The following is a 10,746-nucleotide window of genomic DNA, read 5'->3' as shown; positions in this document are numbered from 1 at the left end:
TTACACTGTCCCATTCTTCTGATGTTTTTTAAACATTGTTTTAGAGTATATACAGTAGAAAGCTGGCCATTTTAGTTATTCCAGCACTGTAAATGTTTGTAAATAACAGCAACCTCAGATTAGGGTAGATGAGAATGACTTGGGATACACTCAGCAGCAACACATGGAAAAAATCTTGAGTTTCCAAATGTGATACTTGTATACTCTATTACCCCAGTTATGGTGCAGGATGAGGTGTGTCACAGTGATGACAGTCCATCTGAGACTATTATCTGCACCAGGATTCCAGCAGTGTGACTCTGCTTCATATTTTCATCTGATTCGCTATCATGGCAATATAAATTTAACAACTGGTGGCTGGAAAAGTGTAATGAATGCTAGTTTTGGGGTGTGCAGGATAAACCCAAACAGTAAACAGTTCAGCTCACTAACATAGCTGACTAATATAATGACAGGAAATATCCATCCATCCATCCATCCATCCATCCATCCATCCATCCATCCATCCATCCATCCATGCTCTTTAATGCCATTCTTCCACTTCCTGTGTGAGCAAAGAGGAAATGTAAAAAAAGAAAAGAAAAATGAAGACGGGGCTAGAGGGATGAGGTCTTGGAACAAAAATTTGCTCGGCCAGTGAACTTTGGAAACAAGGTGGAAAATGTGAGGTGGGAAAAGAGCACGAGTTGAGGGACGTCAGGAAAAGGGCATTTTCTCCTTCCCAGCTTTCACAGGCAAACACGATTTTAACACTCCCGTGGATCTAGTGACTGCTGTGTGAACATCCGTAATGCTGTATCATATGGCATATGGAGTCTGGGTACCATCAGTGAACAAAAATTCTCTCCACCATTTCAAAGGAAGAGCGAAACCATTAATCAGTATGATCCAGACATTCACAGCACACAAATCCAGCCATGTATTTGGTTGGAATTTTTTATTCTAAACTATGCCCAAAGTGTTCCAGACAGCGTCTGATTACAATAGTCCTGGGTGACCTAACAATGTTGTCCTAGCTGGCAGCTAGTTACAGCCATCTTTTTAAGATGCAAATGATCTCTCTCTTCCCTTTGCTCTCTGACTCTCTCTTAGTCTCTTTATTAGGGGTTAAAAATCTTCATTAACCTGCGTGGTCATCAACAAAATATTATGACACGGACGTGCTTCGTGTTCAAGTGTGCCGTGGCTGTGTACACGTGAATGAAAAAGTGTGTAAGGGCAAGGCTTTGTCTCGGGCTGAACTGCTTAAATATCAGCCACACTCCCACAGAGAGATGAGGTGAAACCAGACAGTCAGGGAAGACTCAGTGTCCTTAAAAGTACAGGGACGATAGCAGCTGGATGATGTCTGATGAACATCCTTAAACTGCCATCGTCATCACATCATCTCTCCTAATCTTCTGGGATAAACACACGGCAAAAGGGTTCTTCATTTGATTCCAAATCATACCCAATTCCAATCCTTTGATTATTTCTACTTTTTTGACCTCATAGTGTTGCCGTAGGCATAATGTTTTTTTAATATTTCTTGTGGCATATTGGTAGCAAAAGCACCACCATTTTTTATGGTGCCTTTTATTGTTTCGTTTTATTGATCTATGTACTGCATTCATGATTCAGCAAGTTGACTGATCAGTTTTATGAGTTTATATGAAAGAGTAAAAAAAAAGGTAAACCACAGTTAAATGCAATGACTTTCCAAACCACAGTTAAATCTCCGATGACAGAGACACACAAGAATTAGTGTTCGTCTCTGATACTGCAGTGCAGTCAGTCAGCGGCTGTTTCTGAAAAACTTGAGATGACAATAACTGGAAGGTGACAATTACTGACCCTCAGAGATGGAACCCTCGTTAAAACAAAAAACACAACACAAAACCCCCACCATTCACAGTGACAGTTATTGTCTGGCAAACCTTTTCTGGAACACACCGAGAGAGGGTAGGTAAAAATAGGATGTGCTTATGAAGTCAGGCTCTGCTCGAATGCAAGGTACTCATTTGGAGAGAAAGTGATTTTTATACCTCTTGCAGAGCTGTAAATGATATGTCCCTGCTAAAGAGAAAAAGGTAAATGATGGAAATCTATGTACGAGGCATTGATTTATCATCATGCCATTGTGACTGCCATCGAAACATGCTCAAGCCTCGCTTGCTTGTGAATATGACATATAGTTATATATGATAGAATAATTGAGCATGCATTATTTTATCTGACTGATGTTTACTGTTGCGGGTTCTGCAGTGACATCTGGAAACAACACAATCTTGGTCCGGGCTGAGTGCAGTCTGGTTGTTTCTGGAGAACTCTTAGGGCGGGAACACATTTGAGTGACAGCACCAACATCCACTGCTGTTTGAGCATTGATTTGAGATAATGCTTTAACCAGAAGAAAGAGCTTGTTCGGTGGCACTCATCCCACCCTGGCTCCTCTCTGGGATGACTGCATCTATGGTTACAGCATTCACCGTTTTCGAGTTTCCGAAACTTATAGGGTCACTTGAACCCACACAGTGGATATTAAAATCATAGTTTTGCTGATTGACTGACCATTAGCTAAAATTTTACAGTGATAAACTATGGTTGAGAGACTTATTGAGCAGTATACTGGCTGCTGCATTGCTAGGGTGTTGTCAGTGCAGGTTTAATCAGTAAGTTGCACTCTGAAAAAGGCAAAGAAACTGAACTCGGGCAAACCATTTGCCATGTCTTTAATCTGCTTTAATCTCATGCTCTTTTTCTCTCTCTCCTCTTCCTAGCAGAGTTGACCACAAGAGGATGACATCATTACTTGTGTCCTTTCATAACCAATTTATCATTGCGCCAGTCACTCTCTCCTGCTCTCCCTCTCCATTCTCCCGCTTTTCTTCTTGTTCCCTCACTCCCCCTCCCTCTTTCCTTCTCCCCACACGCTCTTCTTCCTCTTTTACTCTTGTTCTGTCTCTCCCCTCTTCCTCTCTCCCTCTCCGTCTCTTCCTTTCCACGTCTATCTCTCTCCCCCCCTTGTTCCCTTCACTCTATCTTTCTCCCCTCTCTTTTCCCTCTTTTCCTTATTTCCCCTCTTCCTCCCTCTCCCTCCATTTCTCTCTCACCCTCTCCCTCTTTTCCCTATCTCCATCCCTCTATCCCTGTCTTCCTATCCCTGTCCCTCTCTCTTCTTCCTCTTTTCCTCTTTTCCCCTCTCACTCCCTCTCTGTCTCCCCCACTCCCTCTCTCTCTCTCTCTCTCTCTCTCCCTCTATGTTATGCTCACAGTGCTGGCATTGCAGGTACAATTTCTTGCTCACAGTAACAAGCAAGTACAAAATCTGACACAAAAAAATATAACACACACAAAAAAACACAAAACAAAACAAAAAAACCCTTAGCTCACCCAGAACTCCTGACAATTATATTAGACTACCTAATGGCCTTATCGTGGTCTCCTCACAGCACAATCTTCAGAAGAAAACAAACGGATGTTACAGCAACACCTCCGCGGCTTCTGTCACAAGGATCGGCATGAAGGCGACTGTCAGCTCACTCACGTAGTCATGGAATGCCTTGGCCTCGCTCGAGTGCTCACAGGTCTCCCTTCTCTCCGGCGCAGCACAGTACAGATCCCAGAACACGCTGCAAAAGAGCACGCGCTCACCAATCCGTCGCTAGCCGCGCAGTATTCAAACACCCACCCCCGTCACAGGCAGAATGTGAGCGGCTTACCACCACCAGGAGTGGAGGAACCCTGGAGGCTCTCCGAGTGTGATGTTCTTCTCCCATCGGATCTGCCGGATGAGAGAGTGTGAGAGAGAGAGAGAGAGAGAGAGGAGGTGAGGGATTAGGACCCTGCCAGGGAACACATACACACTTGTTCACTTAAGACCGGAGGCCAGTGATGGCAGCACAGTTGTGGTTACGGTTGGTTTGAGAGAAGAGACTTTTATTCCATAGCCTATGCCTACATCCTGTGTATAGCTAACTACTACCTACAATCCCATCAAGTCATTGTCTTACTCAGCATGAGACTTTCTGTAATTCAGTTGTGATTTTGGCATCTAACTTGACCCACACTATTATAAACTAGGTTATATACTAAGCAATTATGACACAATTATTTTTGAAATCCTCATTTACATAGAGTAAATTGTGCTTTTGTTGTTTTGTTGTTGAGGCGGACCGCCTCAGCTGGGACCGAGTCAGAGCATGTGGCGGCCACCGTGTCAGGCTTGTCCTCCCTCCTAGCCTGGTGCTCCTCTGCACCCACTCGCTTTGCACATGTTTACGCTATGCTGCAATATGATACTGCCATTTCAGTTGCCATATCGGAGACCAATCAGGTCGCGTGAAGACTGCTGTATCATCAGCTTGGCTGGCGATGCATCTGTTTCATGAGCGTGGCCAGAGTGGGCGCTGTGCTTGTAAAACTGGGTGACTCTTTTTGCATAAACACCTCAGTAGAGCTCCTCAGACTGTAAGCAGAGCCCTTGTGATTGTTCCTTGGAAAGTTCTTAAGCCATAGTCGATTGTTACTTAAATACACCTGTTCCAGTTCCTATAGACTGAACTATCCAGAAAGCACTGACAACCACTCTTTAAACCATAACTGTTCTCTGACACTGAGAATATTGTGGAGGATAACAAAATCAACAACAACAATAAATATATTACTTCCAAGCGCACATTCTTCCCTTTGATAATGTGTGAATCTCTCTCTCTCTCTCTCTCTCTCTCTCTCTCTCTCTCTCTCTCTCTCTCTCTCTCTCTCTCTCTCTCTCTCTCTCTCTCTCTCTCTCTCTCTCTCTCTCTCTCTCTCTCTCTCTCTCTCAGCTCCAGTGGAAAGATGCTAAAGTTGCTGCTAGCTGCTCGTCTTTGTGGCAGTGCAGTTCAGTTCGGCTGCAGTGAAGCTGGAGGAGCCAGTCCCCTGCAGCCTGGGCCAGGATGGACGTGGGCTGAGCTGAATGCAGCAGCTACGTTAAACAGTAACACATTTTGTTGTGAATACGTGAGCATACTCCTGCTGTCGCCTTGGTTTCGGCTACCTACCTCGGAGAGGAAGGTTTGTGCTGATTTCTGAGCTCCGATGTGTAGCAAGTATTCATAAACATACAGGGCTAGCCTGTAGGACAGACAGACAGACAGAGAGAGAGAGAGAGAGAGAGAGAGAGAGAGAGAGAGAGAGAGAAAGAGAGAGAGAGAGAGAGAGAGAGAGAGAGAGAGAGAGAGAAATATGAATTCACAGAATAGAACCTAGAACTAAAGTTAACCATGATCAGGTGATCTCGCTAGTAGACCTTTTCTCAAACAATAGGCTATCTCGGTTTTTTGGCTATTGGAATTTGAGAAGTATACAATGCCATTAAGATTAAATCAAGAACAACTACAGCGTGCTTGTCGGCTGTGAGTTGAACACAACAATTGTGCGCCTTCCTGTTACTGTGCCTTCCTGTTGCAATAGCTTCCTTGAGTCCATTTGGAGAATAACTGCCGAGCCATCATTAATTAACTAAGAGCATCATTCATCAAGGGCTCTCAGGTAGTTTTATCTATCTCTGATAAACTCTCGAACTTAACATCTCCTCAGCTGACAGCCTCAAGTGAACAGGGATAGCGAAACAGATACACAACAATGACAGCACTTCTTCTTCTCTCGAGAGATTTCCTCATGTTGGAATCGAGAGCGCCGTCAAAAACTGCACCAAAAAGCAGGTAGAGAGACAGAGGCAGAGGTAGAAAGACAAGAGTTGATCTTTCCCTTAAAATCCAGCATATGACACATGACCCATCAAGTGCTTTACGTCTGCACTGCACACGAATGTGCACATACACACACACACACACACACACAAAAGGAAGCCGATCACAGAATGGCTACTCACACCATTCATACTGCCAGAATTACTGTGTTCATAAATAATTCTGTAATAGCTCGTAATGAACTCGTTCATATCTCACCATCTCCCTAGGCATGGTAACATCTGTCTGAGGTTTGTATGCATGTCGCGTGTTGACCTACTCTGAACACTCATTTAGCCAAGTCTAGTGGAAGTGTTTCTCTGCAGACACAAAGTGAAGTCATTGCTATTGACTCTACAAGCATGTGCAAGATCCAGGCATATTATTTTGTCTATATATATATATATATATATATATATATATATAGTCAAAATCACAAAAAAAAGCTAACGAAATAGGGCAAAAATAAATGTAATGTAACTAAAGGGAAGAGTATTCATAGGAGGAGACATTTCATGTGTGAGAGAATGGTGCAGAGACTGGAATAATGATAGCAGACTTTATGGAAACCAAGATGAAAAACAGCCAGGGTTGAGGGAGGACTCTGGAAATAAGACGGAGGGAAGGGAGGGGGCTAAACTCTCAGCAATTAATACTCCTGAGATTCTGTCAGACCTTTAAGATCTAACTGCAAAGCATCTATTTGGGGGGGGGGGGGGGGGGGGGGGGCAGTGAGAGAAAGAAGGGAAAGGGGGAAGAGAAAGAAAGAGGGCTAGAGATAGAGGGGTGGAGAGAAATGGAGATGGAGGGAGAGAGGAAAAGAAAGAAGGGAAAGGACTAACTCCCAGGCTGAACAAAACTAAAAACCTACAAAGCAGAACAGGTCCAGGAAACTGGAGTACCTTCACATGCTTTTACTAGATAAACATGTCAGAAGCACTGGGTCATAGAATAAAAATGCAGAGAGGTGCATAATAACTAGTTCATAATATGAACTAATGCAGAGATGTGCATAATATGTTCTTGGGAGAATGGAGAATATGAAACTGACGTTTTAGAGAGTAAGGTCATGATGAGCTGGTTCTGACCTTTGCTTTGTGTATGTTGCTTTTTTGAAAAAATTAACACAGTTTATAATCTGCTGATATGGCTGTGAAACCACCTGCTGCCTGGTAGCCCTGGAGAACATGGATATAAGCAAAGAGAGAAATGAGTGAAATGAGACATGAGTGTGAGACCATGTGACCACTCACTTTCATTAAGGGGAAAGGGGGTGTGGCTTGTAAGACATTAAATCTCAATCCACAAAAGAGCTGGTGAGAAGAAGGCTGCTTTGAAGGAATGGAGTTTCCCCAAGGTTCATGGACTCATAGCTGGACAGTAGGAATTAAAACTGTTACTCCATGTGCCTTGGCAGGGGAGCACAGCTCAACTTTGGCTCTCATGCATGCAAGTTTGCTCTGAACTGTAGCAAATGCTATTTTTACCTTCATTTCTACTTGTACAGTGCAGTGAAAATGCCTCAAGTCTGTTGAGCTAGTGCATAGATTTGAATGTGAAACATTAGCACTTTCTCCTCTATAATTCCACTTTAACAAGTTATGAGGTGGGCTCATGAACACTGGGAGAGCATTATTAACCTCACGCAGAGGCCAGCAATGCAGCATTTAGGAAGCTTCCTAGCCCTTTCCCATATGAGTTCTCAATGGCTGTCTCATAACTCAGAAGCTAATATCAGGGTGAGCAAGCAAGCAAATTCTACATATGTGTGTTTGTGCCTGTGTGCGAGTATATATGTTGTGTGTGTGTGTGTGTGTGTGTGTGTGTGTGCATGCTTGTCTGTGTGGTTTTAGGAGTCAGAAATGGTTTAGCAGAGACACAAATGGAGCTTTCAGGGGCTTTTATGTCCAAAAAGAGACACAGCACTATACAATAAGAGGAAGAGACTAAGAAATATAAACAGAGAGAGAAAGCAAAGGGGTGGGAAGTGACAGAAAGAAAGAAAGAAAGAAAGAAAGAAAGAAAGAAAGAAAGAAAGAAAGAAAGAAAGAAAAAAGAGAGAAAGCGAGAGAGAGAGAGAGAGAGAGAGAGAGAGAGAGAGAGAGAGAGAGAGAGAGAATGAGTAATGAGAAGCTCTACTAAGGGAAGAGGGACATCATTGTGAAAACAAAAAGGGATTGCAGAAGGATGATGAAAGATATTTACAGACAACAGGGCAAAAATTCCCTTTCACAAATGGCAAAACAAATCTGCCTGACTTAGCCTGAACTCAACTTTGGAAAAAACAGATAAATATAACTAAGGAATTGGGGCATACACCCAATGGAAATTCTTCTACCTGTACTGAAGCTAAACTCTGTGATGCTTGCAGTCACTTTTTTCATGTAATGGTAAACAGAACATGTTGCAATGTAATAAAGAATAAAAGTATTTTTGCAATTTTTATAAAGACATCTACAGAACATACATAGTGAACATGGAAGCACTTCATTTATAAAGAAATTGCCAAAAAAAACCAACAACCCAACAACCTGAGGCTTCACTTGGCACAAACTAAGGATCATCAGGGAGCGAGTGTGTGTGTGTGTGTGTGTGTGTGTGTGTGAGAGAGAGAGAGAGAGAGAGAGAGAGAGAGAGAGAGAGAGAGAGAGAGAGAGAGAGAGAGAGAATGTGCACAGGCTCACTTACAGCCACTTGCAATACTCCATGCATGGTGCAGTATGTGTAGCCAAATACACTACAACTGAACAGTCCACGAGCATCCAAGAGTAGGCTAACAGATGCAGGCAGCTGTGGCTTACAGTGTCCATCATGCAATCATACGTTGATATTTTCTTAAGGTTTTCAGTAAACTGTAGCCATTCATTAGTACGGCAGTCACCTTTTCATTGTTTGAAAAAAAGGCAAACTGTATACAATGCAACAAGACTTAATGCAGCCTGCTGATTAATGCACTTCCCACGCACGGCGGTCTTTGGCTGATCATGAGACAGATGTGTCCAAGGAGAACAAACTGCCTAATTGACCATGTCTAACTCTGAAACTGCACGACTGCCAGTTTCTGCATGTGGCCCACTCAGGGAAGATCCAACACTTTGAATGACAGCAGGAGCCGGCGGCTCCGAACGCCACGCCGCGAAAGTCTCCCGCTGCACATCGCAAAACCACCGCGAGCATTAATCGGAACGGAGAATCGGCTTTTAGGTCTTAACGGAGATCGTAATATCTCGTATTTTCAGTGCAGGATCAAGCTGATAACAAAGACATTTCTTGACCTTTTTGCTTATCTATGTTGAATAATAAAATATCCCCGACCCAAAACAAAACAATGCAATTATCTGAAAAAATCTCTGAAGCAACAATAACTAGCTCTTACGATAATATCTACCAGTGTGAATACTTAAATACATTTACAATGCAATATCAACCTATAAAACTTATTAGGTTTCCCCCTTGTCTTCGCGTAAACATTACTTTGCGCACACCCGATATGTTCCTTGCCAGTGGCATCAACAGAAAATGTACTGCTACTGGAGGAGTTATTACCTCTCTTCAGTCCCACTTAACTTTGAAATTCAAGGTTACGTCAATTACTTAAAGTTCAGGTGGAATACAGAGCGGCGTAGATGGTGTGGGAGGTGTCACGTAAAAAGTACGACTAGGAGGGTTAAAAAAGTTCAAATCTGGTGTTGCTCTTCTGAAAAAACAAACAAACAAACAAAAATTACAAAAAGCTTCCTGTTAGCAGGCTGGGTTGTGAACCTCAGTAAACAAAGCCATAAACTGTAAGAAATGCCTCATACTCAGATTTCTCCAAGCAATACCAGTCTCACCACTGATTCCTTCACCGGGCTACTGGCAGGAATGACACTAAATAGGTAGGCAAGCTAGAACAGGACCATGGATGCAAACGATATGAAACTTATTATAAATGGAGAAGGGCAAAAAACACCCACACGGAAAAACACATACAATGCATCATTCGCAACCACGGTAATCTATCAGATAAGATGAGACCTACAGCACCATTTACAAAACCTACTAACAGGCAAGATCTGAAAATCTAATGATACTGTAATTTGAGAATCTGAAAGCTTTATGTTTAGTGGCCAGCGCAATGGGTTAATAACTTCATCGATTCTGAGCGTCTTACTGGCCAAGCCATATCTGTCAGTGGGTTTCTGACAGAGACAGAGCCGACATAGAATAATCTGTAACCATTTACAGTTAAACAGCTGTTGTGTACTAAGGTTACAAGATTTGACGTGTCTGCCCTGTTGCCAACAGCAATGTAGACTTAGTCGAGCAAATGAATTCCACCCTAATGAAGATTATAGGTACGGCCGAGAAAAGAAGCTTCGCCGCTGTCATAGATTTCAAAGCATGTAGCCGTAATCCAATGAAATGCTCTCCAGAGCATCGTGTAATTTATGGAGCGAGTCGCATGCGCCAGGACCGACGTTTTATCTCTCCTTTTCAAATGCAGCTGTGTGCGACATTCGCGGAGGCGCCACGCTCGTATGGGTTCCACAATGGCGCGTCAGTGCGCTCCCGTTCGCCCCTGCCCCAAACAAATAAACTTACTTTTCTCTGGCTTGACTGTCCGAAGGCACGCGCATACTCCTGCTCTTGGAGTACATGCTTGCGGAGCCAAGTGACTGCCACACACCTGTCAACCCATCACACACTCAAGCTGAATACCATCACCATAGCGACTCACGCAGTCGTCTCTAACCATTGGGTGGGCCACAGTGAAGGGACACCCTCTTGCTGTAGATACCCAGTGATCGCAACTTACTTCTTGTTATGAAGCCACGCCCTTCCAGGCATCCCGGTTTTACGCCCCCACGTGGTTTAAACGTTACCTCGCCTGTTAAAAAAAGTAACCCCTTTGGAATTGATGTATTCGGAAGATATAATAAACCAATAATTTTTCGCTTCCAACTGTGTTTCTGGATCCTAACGGTAGATCCGTTCTAGCAGTTATAGCGGCCTTGGAAAATGGTTGCACAAATTGAAATGTCCTATAAGAAAC

At 43.3% G+C, this 10,746-nt stretch overlaps 1 protein-coding gene across 3 annotated transcripts in view; it reads right to left on the bottom strand.

Moving 5' to 3' along the window:
• si:ch211-130m23.3 (uncharacterized protein LOC558547 homolog) overlaps positions 1–10,478 on the bottom strand; it is a 17,603-nt gene extending 7,125 nt beyond the window's left edge. For all 3 annotated transcript variants that reach the window (XM_027015085.2, XM_027015087.2, XM_027015088.2), the window contains exons 1-4: positions 10,296–10,478; positions 5,022–5,094; positions 3,702–3,763; positions 3,527–3,611 (exon numbers count right to left, since the gene is read on the bottom strand). In XM_027015085.2, coding sequence (XP_026870886.1) covers positions 3,527–3,611; positions 3,702–3,763; positions 5,022–5,094; positions 10,296–10,351 — 276 coding nt within the window. In that variant the 5' untranslated portion in view covers positions 10,352–10,478. The remainder of the gene's footprint in view (positions 1–3,526; positions 3,612–3,701; positions 3,764–5,021; positions 5,095–10,295) is intronic.
• Positions 10,479–10,746: the final 268 nt, after the last annotated feature.

Source organism: Electrophorus electricus, chromosome 9, assembly GCF_013358815.1.
Source record: "Electrophorus electricus isolate fEleEle1 chromosome 9, fEleEle1.pri, whole genome shotgun sequence".
NCBI classification, from domain to species: Eukaryota; Metazoa; Chordata; class Actinopteri; order Gymnotiformes; family Gymnotidae; genus Electrophorus; species Electrophorus electricus.
Note: the sequence above shows the minus strand (reverse complement) of the source record. Positions and strands in the feature narration are given on the sequence as shown.